Genomic DNA, 19,094 nt, shown 5'->3' on the forward strand with positions numbered 1-19,094 from the left:
TTTTGGAAATATCTCTGTGCATTGATGATAATGAACCTGTGCATAAATCTGGGTGTAATTAATCCTCTTAATATATGTACTCATCCATTGCTTGTCTATTCCAATAAAGCTTCTTCCTTTTTTTCACATAAGGATTCTCCTTTAAAACTCGTTTGAAAACAGCATAAACTAAGAAAGTCAAACTTACAGTATTAACATTTTGGATTGTCACAGCTTGGCTAAAGTGTTGCTGGTTAATAAATGGAGCCCTAACACTGGGCATGCAGACAGTGCTGGGACATACAATATTGTGAGCTGTTCTCTAGATCAATGTTTCACCATTTTATATGCCTATTGGTCTCTTATGCTGAGCATCAGTGCTATAATGATGCCTCATGTCTGTTCAGTTTTGTGTATCATTACCCCAAATACACTAGAATTTGGAGAGCAGAGCAAGCGTAATGCTACACAGGACACAATGTCTGAGCTAGGTCACCTACCTGATGAAGGAAAAATGTGATACGATTGCCTTAGTCAATCACCTTTCTGGGTAGATGTTGAAATTCTCACAGAGCTCAACGTTACTCTCTTTAAGCTTTTAGCAGTATAACTAGTTTGAAATGAAATTGATTATAAAATCTAAAGCTAAAATCTTACTGTGATTGTAATGTTGACCAGACATTCTCAGGCTATGTAAAACTCTACTTTCTGAGGTCCACTCTGCACCTCAGCCCCACCATTTTCCTCTCTGTCTTACCAGCAGTTCAGAAACTGTGGGTCATCCTTTTCCCCACCAGCAGAGTCTATTCCATGGAGGGGCTGCCTTGTGATTCAGGAGCAAAACAAACTTTATGCAATTTGTTAAGTAATGTTTTTGCCAAATCAAAAATACCTTCTGTAGTTTTAGGTGACACATCAAACTGCGGAAATACTTTTACATGCAGCAGATAATAAAAGTCGGGCGTTGTTTTGAAACTTGCTTAAGGATTGCAAAGGTGACACTGACATCCATAAAAGAAAGGCATAAATGCATAATACAATAGAAGCTTAATTCAGTTAATGCAAATAGTTGCTGAAAGAATTTAGTAGCTGTTTTTTTCTTCAAGTATAGTTGATATTAAATACCACAAAATATTATGAATGTAAGATTTTGGTTTCTAAAGTGGAGGCTTTGATCCCCCCTTGCCCTTTAGGGTAATGGTTTAGCATGCTTCACTTATTTTTGCAAGCATCTGAGACTACAGTCAGTGTTATTCAGTTACTGTAGCACGGAAACTATAACTCTTTCCTTAGCCTCAGGATTAGATGTATTTTCTCGCACCCTATACATATCCTTCAGTAGGTTTCTACACTGTGGAAGCCAGAAACAGTTTGTATCTTGAATTCACATATTTCAGTGTGATACAGATATTTCTTTTTCTTTATCAGCACCTTTTTACTGAATACAGAGCTGCCTAATTTGCCTGTATTTTGCCCTGAGCTTAAAGCAAAGGACATACCCAGAGAAGTTAGTTTTCTAACCAGACAAAAAGATTTTGTAGAGTAGTTACCTTATCTTAGTCTTTCAAAGTATTTTCTTTGATCTTCAGACCATATCCAGTAGTAGCTATCATTTACATTGGAGCAACAATTTTCTCTTTGCTGTTGATCATTCATGACATGCACATGGTCGTTGGTGTCTATAGTTCCTTCCTCAAATCACAGAATATCTCAGGTAGAAAGGGACCCATAAGGATTGTCAAATCCTAATTCCTGCTCCTCACAGGACTACCTAAGTCATCTGACTGAGAGCCCCATCCAGATGCTCCATCATCAAATTACATATGTGGTAAATGGTGTTTGGGCAAGATAAGAAAACAATATAGTTCACATTCTTTGAGTATGTGTTCCAAAAGTAAGACCCACCTGCTGTGTCAAACTACACAATTCTTAGTCATATGTGGAGACATGACTTAGCTATTATAATTCTTGGTAGATGTAGCTTAGTGCTTATTAGTTTTTATAGCAGATATGTTTAACTATCTTCTATTTGTATTTAGAAAATATGTTCTGTTTAGAACATATTTTCTACGCACACTTAAAAGGAAAATAACTGTGCAAATCATACTGGAAAATAATAGTAAATAGGATGAAATCAATCTACGTGTGTTGACATTGCCCATGAACTGCTCAGGGTTTGCGCATTTCAGCTGTTTTTAGGCAGCACCAAAAAGACCATTGGAGCAGAGTAAATGGGATTGTATTTCATGTTCTGTACAGAGTAGCATCCTTTATAAAACTATTGGAATGTAATTATGTTTTCCTTTCTTGACCAAAAAAAGAAAAAAGTTTAAATAATTAAATAATTAGAATTAATTTTGTCCAGATCTGAGCGATGTTTTTACATAAGTCAGCTGCTTCTTGCTATTTTGAATTGAAGATCTCTTTTATCGTTAACAACCGAGGAAACAATGAAGTGATTCTAACCTTCCTTTAGGCCAGGCAAGCATATCACTGGTTGTAGATTGTAGATAGTCCATGAGAAATTAAGACTACTGCAAGAAATGGATTCTCACAGAATATGGAAGATTGTAAAGGTCTGGGAGTCTAGCAAAGTCTAGACAAACTGTACTTACCATTGTGTTCTGGACCTAAAGCTGGTGTTTGAGCAGCTGTCCGCTATAACCTCTTTTGGTTTATTTTTTACCTCAGTAAATTGTAAACAAATTAAAACAAGCCTTTCTCATTTGAAATTTATACATCCGCTTTTAGTGGGTTTTAGGCTTTTGATTTAGTTGGGTATTTTTCCTTAGTTTTCGCAGTCTTGCAGCATGTGGGGTTCCTGACCTAGAACCCACTGGGTCTTAGTGACAGCTTGTTTGTTAATTAGGGTGGAGGTACAACCTAGTTCATCAAATTGAACTCCTTGTTAAAAAGTATTGGGCATTGTGCCCTGATATATATATACAGGCCATGAAATAAACTTATAAATCCAAACATCATATATTTTAGGATGCAGTCATAGGCCGGCTGGATATTTAGATTTTGCAATAGGTTGACGGATGCTAGAGAATTTTACAGAAGGTCAAATTTAAACTGGCATTTTATTGAAGCAGCACTACTATATGTTAAGGCTAAGCCCTGCTCAAAGAGGGAGTGAATACATGTACCAGTATTCATTCCAAAATTTCAGGAAGGCCCCTTTTTTGAGCCAAGTTTGAATGGATGTTTGCATAATTACATTCAGGCGTACACCTACACATAGAAGTTACATTTTTGCTAAGAAGGAAACTAAGTGCTTTGGTGTTACGGAAGAAATTATAGTTATCCAAGTGAATTCCAAGGAAAAGGTGTTGAAGTGGTGCAGAAAGAAAAGTAAAAGCTAGTCAAATCTTGCAAATGCATACTATGGAAGTCCGAAGTGCCTTCATTGCTACAAATCAGTCCTTTTCCACATTGTGCAGTAATACTGTGTTGTGGGGCCTAATTGATGAGTGTCTTTCATCTCAGAAAATTTATATACTAGTAGTACAAAAAGTCAAAGTACTTCATTTAAAAAGAAGGATATGAAAGTTAAAATCAATGTTCATTATAGGCTGAGATCTTCCCAGAATTTTTACAAACACAGTAAAATCGTGTGTCATAACCTAGATGAGAGCACAGGGCAAGAACTGTCTTGGTCAGGATATTTTTTATTCTTTGACAATGAAAACACGCTTACTTAGATGATTGCATTTGGGTTGCATCCAAGGAGAAATGCTGTCATTTTTGTATTTGATCTTATTGTGAAAGCTATTAACAAGCACTGGCAAACAAAAAATCAAGCCTAGTTCTTTTGTACAGGTGCACACCTGATTTTCTTGGGGGTTATTTGAGCTTCTGAGTACCAGCTCATCTGATACTTTGAGAAATGTTGTTGTAGATAAATTGAGCCACTAGACTCAGAAAAAAGCAGAGCATAGGAAAGAAAATGTTTAAATATGCAGAAAAGACATACCACACAGCCTGTATACCCTCCCCTGAGTTGTTGCTGTACTTCTTGATTGCAGCTATAGAAAATTTTACTTAGCAAAGGCCAACCCATTCGTCTGTCAATGACTAAATTACATTTAAAGTAGTCATAAGATCTTGTTTATACCTGTTGTATTTATGAAATTAAATATCCTCCAGTAAGGACCTTCAGCTTCTCTAACAGCTACTGCCAAGAAGATAAAACATTAATAACTTCTGTCTGTAGAGTAGTTATCTTAGCTAAGTGCGTTAAATGCCTGTAAGTAAATCATCACTAGTCAAATCATCTTCCGTCCAGGCAATTCTGTTAGTCCTAAAATTAATGAGGAGGAAACACTTGGATTGGAAAAAAATGTGAAGGGGGACTAAAGAATTGTTTAAGAATTTTCTGTAGGGCCAAAGAGCTGCAATGAAGAGAAAGAACAGATTTGGCTGAGAGCCCATCAGGGTTCCACAGAAAAGGGAAGAGAGCATACAGAAACAAGAGACCAGAAAATCAATACATAAGAAATCCATAAAAGAAGAAATAGATGAAAAGATTTCCCTCCCACTGTTTTTGTATGGATTTCAGAACACTCGAGATTGAAAAGGATGCTAATGCTGTGTCAGTATTCAAAGAAAAAAAGGAAATATACAGTAGGATGAATAGTGTACTGGAAACTTACATAGAAGAAAGCTTAATCCAGTGGATTAGGAAAGACATCCATATTTGTGCAGACTAAAGACAATACGAATTTGCTTGTTCAAATAGAACCACAGAAATCCTTAAAAAAAAAATACTCATAATGTGTGAAATATTGGTATTTTTAATGTTGAGGTGGGTATTACAGTTCTCCTTTCAGTAAGTAACAGGATAGGTATATACTTTCTGACTTGTTAACTACAGAAGGTGCTAATCAACAGCTACTGGGATAAACTTTTTGTTTTGTTTTGTTTTGTTTTGTTTTGTTTTGTTTTTAATTCTGATCCTGGGTAGTTTAGAGTCCTAGCAAGCTGGCTGATGGGTCTCTGATCAGCTGTTGTAATTCAGAATGTATTCCAGAATACTTGGAGTATTGTAGAAGAGCACTAGTGTTATGCCCATTTTGAGAGGGCGGGTAGCATAGTTTAGAGACTTAGGTACGATTCAGGCTGATTTCAGTCCTGAGTGAATATCTGAAAGCTGATTTGATATCCAAGTAGCAAGGAATTCCTGGAGTGCATATCACAAGGCTTTATGTGGCTTTCTGAAAAGGGATTTGCCAGACACTGCTGATTCTATTTCCAGAGGAGTTTTCATAACTAATACAGATAGTTTCTGAATTTAGTACATCTAAGCCTACGTTTTGCAAGTTATCTTGGTAGATAACGTATAATTTATTCAGTTAAAGATATGGTTACTAGATATGCTTGCAGATTTAAGTCTAAATTTTTTGCAAGCTATTTAATTTTGAAACATATGCCATTGTGAGTACTGCTCAGTGTCAGTTGCCTAGCACAGCTCAAACCCACATCTCTCTGTGGAGTCATCAGTAGGAAGTGTTAGTCAAATGGCACATACCTACTGGAATTTCACAATCCTTAGCTCTGCACCTGATGCTCTGCAGCAATTTCAGCAGCGACCTGAAAGTAAACATAGAATCTCCTGACAAAAACATGTATGGATTTAATCTGGTGGGGCAAAGGAGTAATTAATAACAAGCCCAAGGCAGCCACATGTCATAGTCCTAATTGCAGGAAGTTGAACCTGTTTGAAATTACTGCTTTAATAAAGACAAATGCATTGTGGTGTGAAACTGTGTTCAATCAGCTCAGCTTATCAGACAGAAGATTGAAAATTTGCTGGATTGCAGCATGTTCAATACCTTCACAGGGAGAAAATGATGATTGCTAACAAGTGCTGTAAATCAGGAAAAGAAAGCATAATGGAAGAGGTGGGAAGAAAACTAAGGCGATGTGTCTCATGCTGAGATTGTTTAACTTTTAGGAAAAAATTGCAATGGGAGAAGTTTTTACTTCTGTTCCAGCTTGACTTGGAAGACTGTGTGTGGCCAAACACAATGGGGGCCATGACAGAGTGAATTGCATGAGACAAGCTAAGATGATGTATCGACAACTTTTGGCTTTACTCTCTATGAACCTACTGTTTCTATGGAGTCACGTTATCTAGGAAGCAATGTCAGCAGAAGATTTATTTCTGGCAGAGTTTATGTCTGGTTTCTGGCACGTTCCCAGCAAATCAACTGGCTAATGTCAAACTAAAGTGGTCTTCTTTCCCTTCGTGATGGTGATTGTGTATGAAAGGGACATAGCTGTTGTCGTTTCTTTGAAAAGACATCTGTTGAAGCCTCTTCAAGAATGCCTCAATCTGAAAAGAAGAAGCCTTTACATCCTTCAGTGAGTTGCTAAGTTACAGGGTCAACAACAGTTAAAGAACTTCAACTATGAAGATGCCGCCTAAAGCTCTGATGGAGAATTTTAATGGACTAATCTCAGGGGTATATTTGACACAAACAGCTACAGCCACTTAGGACGTACAGAGGAGCAGAGTGGACATTACAGCTATAAAGAAACTGGGCGAAAAATGGATGTGAGAATTAGTGGATTTCTACAGCAAAGAATTGGGGATTTGCTGGAAGCTAATGGAATGAGATCTGTATTAAGTATTTCAAAGTGTTGCCTTTACTCTGAGGAGAGGTATCTGCACAGAATAGAAATCAGTCAACAGAAGTGTAGGAGTCACTTTCTATGAAAGCATCTAAATACTAGATAAACAGAAAGTGAAACATACAGTCTATTGAGGAGCTTGTGCATCTTGTTTGAGTTACAGATTGACTCAGCAATGTTTCCAATTCACATCTGTGCTGATTTCGATGGAAGATGGTGCTGCTGGATGTGATGGGCCAGTTTCACTGTCTTCAATTCCACCTGATCAACATGGACCAGGGATTTACATGGGCACAACTCAAGAATGCTGTGTGAACCTATCCTCTGCTGCACTTTTGGCCAGTCAACTAACATCTTTTTTAAAAAATAACAGGTCTTAGGAGCAGGTTGCTGCAAGTTGTAAAGATAAATAAAATCCACCGTGTTTTGTCCATTTTCCGTTATCTCAAAACATGTTGCACCTAAACCAATATGAAAATGGTTGGATCTAAGAAATTATTAGAGTAACTGAGGCACAAGGTTTTCTAGGTACCTGCAGGAGACAGGTGAGTGAGAGCTGGTTTTCAAGGTTTGAAGTTGAACTTGTGCTTTTAGGGTAGCACTGAATACATGAAAGCGTCTTCACATCAGAGTGCAGGCAAAATCACAGCATGTCACTGCATGTACACGCACAACAGCACTGTACAGAGCTATGTAATGCAGTAGCCTGGCCTCCCAGGAGGGCTCACTGGCTTTGAAGCAGAACTCTGAAGACACAGCTAGCTTGCTACCAGAATCTTCTGCTTGCTTAGGGACCTCCACACATGCCCTCAGTCTTCTTGAACCTGGCTTTCTAGACTTGCTCATGTTTACCTGAAATAAATGTTTTCTAGAAGTAAAACTAGAAAGTAGGAGAGATATAAAATAGATTAGTGGACTATAGGTCTGGAGTTGAAATGATCCCTCAGCACCTTGGAAGCATGATGAATTTTCATCTGTTTTGTCAACCATGGATCAACATCAATACAAATGATCTAAGATCTGAATGACTTTTGAAAAGAATCATGCATTTATTTTATAATTTTGTGAGATTGAAAGAATAGTTTATAAAAGCCAAACTGGTGTTCCAGAAGTATATTTTTCATATTGCTTTTTACATAGGCTTAGTGTGAAAGTGCAAAACAAAAGTAATTGAATGAACATTTCAGCAATATCCCGATGTCAGCTTGCCTGCTTGTCACCTTAATCTGAAGGTTGCAGAAATATGAATCTACCTTGAAATTAAAAGGAAAAAAATTACTTTACAAGAAGTAGACTAAATTACTTTTCTTCGTTCCTTTTGAATGTAGTATTTTTAAAGCATGCAATTCAATTTTTTGTGCACATAGTAGCGTAACACAGACTAACTAAATCAACGTTTTAAACCATATTTTATTTTTAAATCCAATTTAGATTATGTACGATTGTGAACTGATGTATTTCATAATAATTTTCTGGGATTTTATAAATCCCTTGAACAATGCGAAATTTAGAAATGTGTTCAGATGCTTGCAGCTGTTTATGGGCAAGTGTATCTGTCATTAGCAATAGTATTATAAAGTCACGACTACCTTTGTAAAAATAACAGGCATTGTCTTATTAATGGGAATTGGCTTAAATTTGCATGGTTAAGGTGTACTACTGTAGTCTTCCAAATCATACTGCAAAACTGGCAGTGTAACTGCAAGTAGATTTTTAGTTAATAATCTAATGTTTTGCAGTGATTTCCACTTTATTATCTGCACTATTTGCTGACAGACCTCACATGCTTACATTGCTGTGCAATTCTATTTTCTCATCCAGTGAAGGGAGAAACTGGCATTTCTCATCCAGTCTCGCATATGCATATCTGGGTTAAAGAAGCTGCCTTAGTTTCATTCCACCTTATAGTAGGTACTTGGCTGAAGCATGTAAATGAAGGAGTCAAGTCATCTTTTCAGTCAGTAGAGATGGAAGGCACTTCCAGAAGTTGATTCTAATGTTGGAGTCTCTCTCTGGTGGCGCTTGTGTGTCTTCACCATTTGTATACGACATTTACTCTTCTGTGTGCTGGTAAAGTTTTTTAGCTACATTTTTAGCTCAAACACAGTCAGTGTGATAAGTTGTTAAAGCAGTAACTTGGTTCCACCCTTTGTAATCAAACAATTGATCATCATGCAGACAAATTCCCTACTAAACCCAACAGTAATAATAATAAAAAAAGATTGTAATCCATTTCTTTCCTATTTCTTTTTCTAGCTTCCATTGTCCTACAGAAATGGTGGTGTCATATGAACCCTTGTTTGGATGGAGAGGACTGTAAAGTACTACCAGACTATTCAGGTTGGTCTTGCAGCAGTGGAAATAAAGTCAAAACCACAAAGGCAAGTACAGAGATTACCTGCATTTAAAGGTGGCAGTCTGCTGATGGCACTTGCTTATTGAATTGCATCTGCAGGTGTGAGCATCGGTACCAGACTCCTCGATGTTTTGCAAAATGATGATTAATGCAGTTGTTCTGGGAGAGGGAGATGTTGGTTCAGAACTGCCCCTTCACTTCCAGCCTAGTTAACGTATTGGGTGCTGGCATCAAACTGAAGGCGGCCTTGCTTCAGTTTTTAGGGAGCAAAGAAACTACTCAGTTGTGACCAATGTTAGAGAGATAATCGTGTTCCAGGATCAATTCTTCAGTTTGCAGGCTGTGTACATGAATCCGTGTCTTTACTGTTGTCACCTAAAGTTAGACTCCTGTGCTATTCGAAAGTCCTTTTAGCTTTTGAAAGAAGTGGCCTGTCTTGGGACTTGATGAGAATCTGCACTTGATGTCAGTGGGAACTATGGGATTCTGAGCACCTCTGGAAATCAGGCTGTTTCAAATAATTTCTAATTACAGGCTATCCAGTAGACTGTCTGTTTAAAGAAAAAAAATGACGTTGCTATGCCATTCTATTTCTTAATTAATGGCCAACAGAGAGAAAATATCATGTTCTCTATCTGCTTAGCAATCTAAAATGAGTTCAGTGCATTGAAGTTCAACAAGTCATAGTGAATTGCATACCTAAATATAACTTAAGCAGGCAACAGAAAGGAAAGATGTGCTTAGCTTTTTCCTTTACAAGCCTCTTCTTGGTGGGAATGGATGTTGCTGAATAGGTTACAGTCTGAGTTAATAAGCAAATAATAACACCAAATGTTGTTTAATAATGTCTATTTCAAGGAGCAAAACATACTAATTTTTGGATAAAAGAGAGAAAATCAGATGGTTTGGGCAGCTGTGGTGTGATATCAGTGGTCTAAAGCCCAGTCACAGACATTGCAGAGTGGCAAGCTTGCTGGAAAAATCTCACCAAACCAACTAGTCTGGAAAGCTATATTCCTGTTTTTAAGATCAGAGGAATTGTTGGCAATTGATGTTGTTTATCAAATGCCAAATATTTAGACCAGCTGTTTTCCTGTGACAGATACTACAACTAAAATTTGACCTGCATGCTCCAGAATCAGTGTACCTGTCAGTCAGTTATTGAAAGGTACAGATCACCCTCAGCCTTTGAATTTTTTCGTCGGCACTGACTTCTAACTACTCGTCTATAGAAAAGGGGTACTGTTGTAGCATCACACTGAAGAGTGAGACTGGTGAAGTAGTTATAGACATTGAATAAGACAACTTCAGCTCTGGACACACCAGAAGAGAGCTAGCACTTCGTATCAAAAGGATAGTATTGGGAAAGGATAAGCCAGTGTTATCCCTGATGCCTCCAATAGATACTAGAAGGATGAAGGGTAGAGGAAAAAACTTTATGTTGGCATTGGTGACTGAAGACCTGAAGCATCATGTAGCTGTCTTTTCCTTCCTGTGAACTGTTGCTGGTTTTGTTCACTGAGGTTAACTGGCCACGAGTTGTATAACCTGTGTTCATGACCCTTTCTTAAACAGTGAAAAGAGGCAGCCTCAGTCAGTGGGATTTTACTAATAAAAGGGCAAATTTGGCTTGGATCATTTATTTTATTATCCATGACAAATATTGCAACCAGCAAACTACAGAATATGATTATGTGTTCTGATGAGTTTAGGGATGTCTTTATAAAGCTAGGGTGGGACAAATCATCCTGCCTACAATTAGACCTGTGCAAATTCATTAGCTCCAGTGCGTTTGTGTGGCTCTAACAGACGGCATGAGTGTAAATGTTTCATTGAACTCTTTCCCCGCTTTGATGGGATGTGAAGTAATACATTTTTGCACTGATTCTTATAACCATAGGAGATATCTTTGAGGGGCACTTAATTTAAAGGATAAGCAAACAACTGGCACTTCTTCTTAGGTGTGAATCATTCTACTGTATTACTGACATAAGAACTGTTCATTTTCCTTGCATGGATTTGTTTCCCTTTAGCTGCTCTGTGTTGTTCTAGATTTGAGCATGTTAAGATAGGACCGTATCTTCCTGTGCATGCAGTTAGCAACAGCATAAAGGAGATCGAGATTCTGACTGAGATTTTGGAGTATATAAGTATGGATATGAATAATGAAGTTAGTGGTTAAACATCACACTGAAATGACACAAGAGAACCCTAACCTTTAATTAGTGATTGCCCATGTTAGAGAAAAGAACAGGCAGGCTTCCTTAAAGGGCAGATCCCTTAAAAAGATGTGACAGTCCCTGCCTTTTCAATTATTCTTTGCTAGAAATTCTTCCATTGTTTGCTGTAGGTCTTTTTTGTATGGATACTACAGGGAAATAATTATTTTCATGCTTTTAAATACTTTGGTTTGACCCCTAGCAGCTTTTTCCATGCAATTATGTGTGGTGTTAGTAAGTGAACCCTGAAGAGTTCCTTCTGGAGGCTGAAATGTTACATAGCTATATTTTCAGTAGTAGTGACAGTTCTGAAAGCTGATGACTTACCATACTATCACAAAGTCATTGTACTCTTGTAGTTAGCTGTTAGTCTTTACCGTTAAAGAATCAGTCTGAAATCATTAAGTTTGTCTTTGTTGGTCCAAGTAGGAAAGGACATGATTTGTCTCAGGTTCTGTGGATGGGATTCATTGTGCCTAGCTGCAGGCGTGTTCCCATCCAAGCCAAGTTGTTTAGGTTTCTCCAGTCATGTGGGGGGAAATGGATGAACTTGCAGCATGACTGTGCCCATCCATAAGAGTGCTCCTGAAAGTACTTCTTTCTCTCTACTGTACCTTGAAGTTTGTACTTCAAGTACTGCACCTGGATGACAAGTTTGCTTATAGATGTCTGATTGGTAGACAGTCAAAGCTGTTCTACAGAATCTCTCATGGCATCCATGTTTCTGCTGCAGGTATTTTGCCCATCTTGTGGGTGGTTTTCTCTGTCTACCTAGACAGAGTTGTTGCACAAATATAATGAGTAATAATGACTCCAGATCCTGAGTAAAAGCTTGTGGCACAGGCAATATTGAACTGAAAGGAAAATAAAATGGGAAGAAAACTTCCCTTGTTATAGGGAAAAGGAAAGTATTTTATAACTGTTTTTTTAAAGCAAAAAATGAACCAAAGATTTTTCCAAACTCAGATCAATCAACAAAGTATATATTAAGTGCATTATTAAAACTTTACACAGAGGGCTGTTAAGATATGTTAGACCAGTTGTTCAAACCATACAGCACCTTGTAGATCTCAGTGCTTGGATGCTTAAATCAGAAAGACACAGCAAAACCCTTGTGGACAATTATAGAAAACGTACACATACATGAAATTCTTCCAGTTTAATAGTTGGCTTATGTCTAAAGCACAAGAGTTGAGATCCATCGCATATTAATTTTTGTCTGTGTTAGGTAGCAAAGATGATCTCATTACTATTTAAATTTCTAATAAATTTTAAAGCTTTCTAAGACCATGGGATTAGTGCAAGTTGGGACAATGACTTCCACAGAATGATTATACACAGAAAAAGGAAATGCCGTTTAATCAATTTTAAGTCTTCCATCTTTCAATTTTGTGAAAAAATTAAAGAAACTTGAAGTGTATGGCACACAGGAGACTCCTGATGCAATGCAGTGTTTAGATGAATAGTTAGTAGCTGGCAGGGGCACTGTTGTGTTTTAACCCGACAGGCAGCCAACTACTACACAGCAGCCACTTGCCTACTCTTCCCTGCTCAGTGGAATGGGGAGAGAATCAAAGGGAATTGAATCATAGATCCATAGAATAGTTAGGACTGGAAGAGACCTTAAAGATCATCTTGTTCCAACTCCCCAGCCACGGGCAAGGACACCTCCCACTAGATCAGACTGCCTAAGGTCCCATCCAACCTGGCCTTGAACATCTCCAGGGATGGGGCAGCCACAGCTTCCCTGGGCAACCTGTTCCTGTGTCTCACTACTCTCATAGCAAAGAAATTCTTCCTAATGTCTAGTGTAAATCTGCCCCTCTCCGGTTTATACCCATTCCCTCTGGTCCTATCCCCACAAGCCTTTATGAATAGCCCATCCCCAGCTTTCCTGTAGGCTCCCTTCAGGTACTGGAAAGTCACTATAAAATCTCCTCTGAGCCTTCTCTTCTCCAGGCTGAACAAAATAAAAACAGAATTCATGGGTTGAGATAAAAAACAGTTTGATAGGACAGTGAAGGAAGAGGGAATAATAATAATAATGACAAAACAAGTGATGCACAATGCAATTGCTCACCGCACTCCGACCAGCCAACACCCAGACCAATCCCAGTCAGTGATCTTATCGTTAGCCAACTCCCCCCCCGGTGACATACCGAGCATGTCACCATATGGTATGGAATATCCCTTTGTCAGTCTGGATCAGGTCTCCTGGCTATACTTCCTCTCAGCTTCTTGTGCACATGTTCAGCAGCTGAACCTGGGAAGCAGAGAAGCCCTTGACTGTGTGTGCATTACTTAGCAGCAACTGAAAACATGAGTATATTATCATCATTGTTCTCCCATAAAATCCAAACCACAGCACTATACCAGCGACCTGGGAGAAAATAAACTCTATCCCAGCCAAAACTGGGATAGACATTTAAAACATGAAAAGCTAAAAGCTCATATCTTAGATCAGTTAGCTCAGGGAAGGAAATAAATAGTTCTTTATGCTAAGTGTCTGCTTAATTTTGCAACATATCTAGACACTACAGGGCAGAGCTGACAAAGTTTTCCTGCTTGCAGGCTGCCTGTTTTCAGCTATTTCCAGGATGGGCAGTGTGCCATGAACCCTTCTCACCTTGTAGCCGAATCCCTGGGTTTGTACACTGTGTGTGCGTTGCGGATACATTCCTGGGCACAAGGTTGTAAGCGGAAGAGACCGCAGGGTCCTGTGAGGGAAGTGCTACCTGGGAGTGGCTTCTCCTGCAAGAACAATTCAACCTCTCTGTGGACCATGTTCAGTCAGATCTCCAATTCTGTCCCATAAGATGGACCGCTGGGAATGGATTGTAGTTTGCATGAATGATTTTGGGGATGTAAGTCATACATTTGTGCTGTAGGCATTGGTGTTGAACATGTATTCATGTGTACAGTTCCTTTGCAACAACAAAACTTGTGCTGTCATTCTTGTTTGATCAATTCTGTGAAGGTAATGCTATCCTCTTCTTTTATAGGTAACACGGTAGCAAAGAATAAACCTGTGGGTCACTACTAGAACAATGGCATGTGCAACTGTTACTTGGCTGTTACACAGAGACCCTGTTTTGTGATGATGCTATTGACTTAATTCTTTGAACTTGCAAAATGAGTCAGCAAAAAGGACGTTACTTCTCGTTTCAATTGTGACTGCAGTTCCTGAACTTGGATTTTGCTATACGGAATGGTACATTTCAATTTGACAAGAAAAAGCAAGAATGTTTAGTTCTACCTATAATGTACCTTGGATTCCCAAGGATGTGACACTTGGCAGAAATTAATGGAAGAACACACTTGAACTTCTGCAGTTCATCAAGAATAAGACTTTCTTAATGACACAAAGATATGTAAAATTGCTTTAAATGAGTTTGGGTCATGAATGTAACCTAGGGGGTCATAGAAACAAAATGTTTATGTTAGAACCAATATAGATGATCGTAAAGGTCTTTTCCAACCTAAATGATTCTATGATTCTACGAGTTGGCCTGAGGTACTTCTCACATACAGTACAACATGGCATTGGGATCAGCTTTGCATTTTTAAGTGAGTTGACAGGACAGTGTTAGTAAATTATGTCTTAGTGTATTTTCAACTGTGATTTAGTAACTATCAAGGTTGTATGAAGGTGAAAAGATGGAACTTAGAAATCAGTAGCAATTATTGTAGGACATACTTTGGTTATATCTGTACAATTAAATTTATTTCCTTAGCTAGTTCTAGGTAGTTTAACTTTTACATTCATCAGCAATGGCAGGAAAGCATGAGGAAGAGAGAAAATTTGAAAGTAGACATAGTTTTTCTTGTCCTAAATTAAATCCCATTCTCTAGGGGAGAAGCAAAGTATATGTATTCCTTGCCTCTTTGAATCTAGATATGGAAAAGAATTTAGCCATTAGCTAGAAATATTCATTCAGATGCCTAAAAAAAAGGAGAGCATACTTGTATTGCATAAAGAAGGCTTGCTGGAAGGAGGGTAATTTGTTTGGATTTTCATAGCTTTGGTTATATCCTAATAGGTAACATACTTAAAATTCAAAAGCAAAATTCCAGTTAAAAGTGAATCTTCACTTTCAATTAGCTCTTCTTTGGAATGATTATAATAATTAAATGTCCAGTTTCTTGACAGACTGAATTTCCAAGTGGTTACATTTTGTGACACATAATTGTTCCATATTATTGTAAATGCATCTCATACTGTTTTTCTTATTTGCCTGTTACAGTCCTTTGTCATCAGTCTTCGTAGATAGAACCATAAATAGAGGTGAAGCTGTATTCAGTCTGTTCCCCATTACATCATTTTGTGACTTAAGATGCATTGAAACAGACTAAAATGCAATGATGCAGATGGCTATCATGCAGATGAATTGCTGCTGACCTGGCTGCTGAATTCATTGTTATGCTGTACGTAAATATTAGGGTAACAATGTATATCTAATTTTTATATAGACAGAAAAACAACAAAAAAATATAATTGAGTGTGTTCTATTCATTTAGGTCATTATGCATAAGCTTTCTAGTTTATGGGAAAGATAGCATCAGCAATGTGAAGCTGTTTAGAGTAACAATTATTAGCTTTTGGTTTGCTGGAGAGAATAGGAGTATCCAGCCAGGTAATTCCGTTCAAAGTCAGTGGTGGGACGATCTGGCCCTGTGCTTTCTGGTTTTGACGTGTCTGGTTTAATTCACTTTCAATTATGTATTTGATTACAGCTGGGATCATAGTGGTCATTGTACTTGGTGATAAGTGAACAAGAGATTTTCTGCTCTGTGCTCGGACAGCTGAACAGTTAATAGACTGCTTGCTCTAATGAGCTCTACATTCCTAATATTTTTCCATTGTTTTGATTTTTCTGATTAAATTTTAAAATTACCTTTATTTCTACTGTTTATGTGCATATGTGTATTCAACAGTATCATCAGTGAAGATCATTTTCATTTACTATTTGTACAATGGTGACCCATAACTAGCATATATTTATTTAGTTTGGTAAGTACTTGTCATAGTTTAGCTCTCAGCTAAACTGTACGCAGCCACTCTTTCACACGCATGGCCCTGGTAGGATGGAGGGGAGAACTGGAAAGGAAAACTTAAGGGTTGAAATAAGGATAGTTTTAATAGAACAATAAAAGGATAATAATATATATAAAAGAATATATTAAAATACAACTACTTGCTACCGGATGATTAGCCTGTCCTGAGCAGTGATTTCAGCGAGCACAGTGATAGTGGAAGCAGGACACCGTATGCAGAGCCTAGGTCACCAAGCCACCCCCAGCCAAATCCCATTTTTATACTGAGTGTGATGCAATGGTATGAAATGGCAAATGGTATGAGACTGGCAAAACATTGGAAAGTGAAAAATCTTTGATTTCTTAGCAACAGCTAAGGAAAAAAAAAAAAAAAGCAGTATATTTTCCACATTCTTCTCATATACTTCTAAAAACCAGCAGCTGCTGGGAAGAAAATTTATTTTATCCCATTTGAGCATAGACATTACCTGACAACAACTGAAACAACGTGTTATCAACATTATTCTTACACTAAATCCAAAACAGCAGCTATTGGGAAGAAAATTAACTCTATCTCAGCTGAAACCAGCTCTGTAAAAGCACAGTAAAAACTACTGCTCTGCTGTTCTAAGCGGATAAACAGGAGTTTTAGAGAAAAGTTATTATTTTTCTCTCTTCATTTATTTTTAAAATAATTACAAAGAAAATAAGTCTCATGCCAGTAGTCATACGCTGACTTTGTCGTGGAGTTGAGAACAGAAACAAAACTTCTCATATCTAATTAAGTCTTCCCCATTCAAGGCATGGAACACGCTTACCCATTCCGTGTGTTCTGTGCCTTGCGGCAGCCACCTGGAAGGTGCTTTTGCTATCACTGAAGAAAGGGGGAACTACAACACAAGTTTGATAGCGTGAGATTATGAAATACAGCCCAAATGAATAACTTGCTTTCCTAGATCCTTAGCCTATGACAGAGACTTTATATTCCTTAAGCAATTTCATTCCGGAGGATCTTGGGTTGCTTTACAGCTTTTCCTGACTCATTGCACGAATGCTGTAATATGCGCCCATATCTTTTTGGAGGACTGCTGCTTCTTCTAATGCTTTTGTCTGGTGTCTGACACCAGCATTGCCCTTCTACTGAGTGACAGCAAAATTGAAGTCTTTGCCAGCAGCTCTGTTAGTAGAAGAGATCAGCATCCCAGATTCTTAATGTGTTCTCTATGTAAATGGCTTAGTTTATATTTATCTACTTGTTCGAGAAGAAAGATTTTTGTAAGCAGCACAAATCCAAAACATAACCTCATAGTAGCTACTATGAAGAAAATTACTTCTGTCCCAGCCAAAACCATCAGTGTACTTGCAATCTCTTAGAAGCCTCAGTTTGCATCCTATTCCTAAGCTTCTATGGGGCTAAAACCTGTGGGTTGTCATGTCCAGGCTTTTGTGTGGGCAGGCAGTCTCCCACAGTCTGGTTCAGAAAGTGGCTATGTTTTGTTAGTTGCTAACAAAGATTGTTGCAGACACACCTCTGATGAGATATTATTCCAATATCCAAGCCAAACTGGTTCATGTCCTGTATCTTCTTCTTAACTGTGCTCATTTCTTCCCTCATTAGGATAACCCTGGTGTATTTTCCTTCACCCAGGTGACATTGCAGTAGGCGTAAAATAACCGTGGCCTGTTCATCTCCTTTTTTCCTTTTTACATCTCTTGCAATTTAGGTGAATCTTTTTTTTTTTTTTTTGGAACAAGGATTGCCAGAATCATGCACTTTATTTGACATCTGCCATTGCCAGTTTTCTAGACTGTCATTAGCACTTCCCTACCTGTGCTGCAAATACTTCCCTTTCCACAGCCTCTGTTGCTTCTGCCTTACATTTTGCTGCATCACAGTAGTGATTTACAGTCAGCAAGAGTTTTACTAATATTCTAGGCTTGCTTTTTGCAGCTCATGTCTCCTTGCTGATGATGTACATTCTTACTGATTCTACCTCAGAGAGTGGCCTCGAAGCTTGTGCTGCTGAATGTCACCCCCTGTTACTCTCCCAGGCTGAGATCACAAGGCGCTGCCTTTTCCCTGTGCCAGTGTTTTCCGTCCACCTCTTTGCCGGGCCATGGCTGAACACTACCAAGTCTGACTGGTGAGGAACTCCATCCTGTCTCCTTTTGGACAGAAGTTGCCACTTTTCACTCTTTAGTCAGTTCCTTATTCTGCCTTATCTGCTCCAATTAGATAAAGTAATATCTGAAGTATCAAAATAAATGTTTTGATATATACATTGAACTAGATTAATGGAATTTTCTTTATCTTGAAAATAAATTATCTTAATAGAAATCCTTGCAAGGTTTCTCTTGCGTCCTACAACTCTGTTAAATCTGTGATAGATTTTATTGCAATTCCCATTTACCTCTAAGTCTGTTATCTTCAAGGATTTGTGTTAGAATTTGTACCTAAAGAGAGTGAATAAAGTTTTTACATTTGCTGGAAATTTTCTCAAGAGTTAGTTCACAACAAACCTACAAGACTAGAAATTGTCTTTCAAGACCAACATTTTGCTTGCAGACTGAACAGACCTTGAGGTAAGAGAACAGTTAAGACAATAGATACTTCTGTAGCTACTGAAATATAAATGACCTTATAACAAACTTTTAACTATTTAGGATAAATAAATGTCTCTAAACTGCAGTAATCTCATTTAAAGGACTGGTTTTCGCAGCACAGTGTCCCCAAGCACTGCACTGTGGTAAAAATTATGGGCAGACTCAGGATGGATCTGCTCACCTTGGAATTTGGGATATGCTGGTTATATTGAGTTCATGAGGATGCTTTTTTGAAGGTTAGGGGTACAAGGCTGTTCACTGTGTGG

General features: G+C 38.1%; 1 protein-coding gene across 9 annotated transcripts in view; it reads left to right on the forward strand.

The window, feature by feature from the left end:
- The window catches only part of TAFA4 (TAFA chemokine like family member 4), a 103,040-nt gene extending 86,512 nt beyond the window's left edge, over positions 1-16,528 (forward strand). For 7 of the 9 annotated variants that reach the window (XM_054076497.1, XM_009563144.2, XM_054076498.1 and 4 more), the window contains one exon: positions 8,872-9,038. In XM_054076497.1, coding sequence (XP_053932472.1) covers positions 8,872-9,023 — 152 coding nt within the window. In that variant the 3' untranslated portion in view covers positions 9,024-9,038. Of the gene's footprint in view, positions 1-8,871; positions 9,039-14,192 lie in introns of those variants that run through there. The other 2 variants (XM_054076491.1, XM_054076490.1) reach the window with 2 other exon arrangements.
- The last annotated feature ends 2,566 nt before the right edge of the window (positions 16,529-19,094 follow it).

The sequence above is a fragment of the Cuculus canorus genome, chromosome 11, assembly GCF_017976375.1.
Source record: "Cuculus canorus isolate bCucCan1 chromosome 11, bCucCan1.pri, whole genome shotgun sequence".
NCBI lineage: Eukaryota > Metazoa > Chordata > Aves > Cuculiformes > Cuculidae > Cuculus > Cuculus canorus.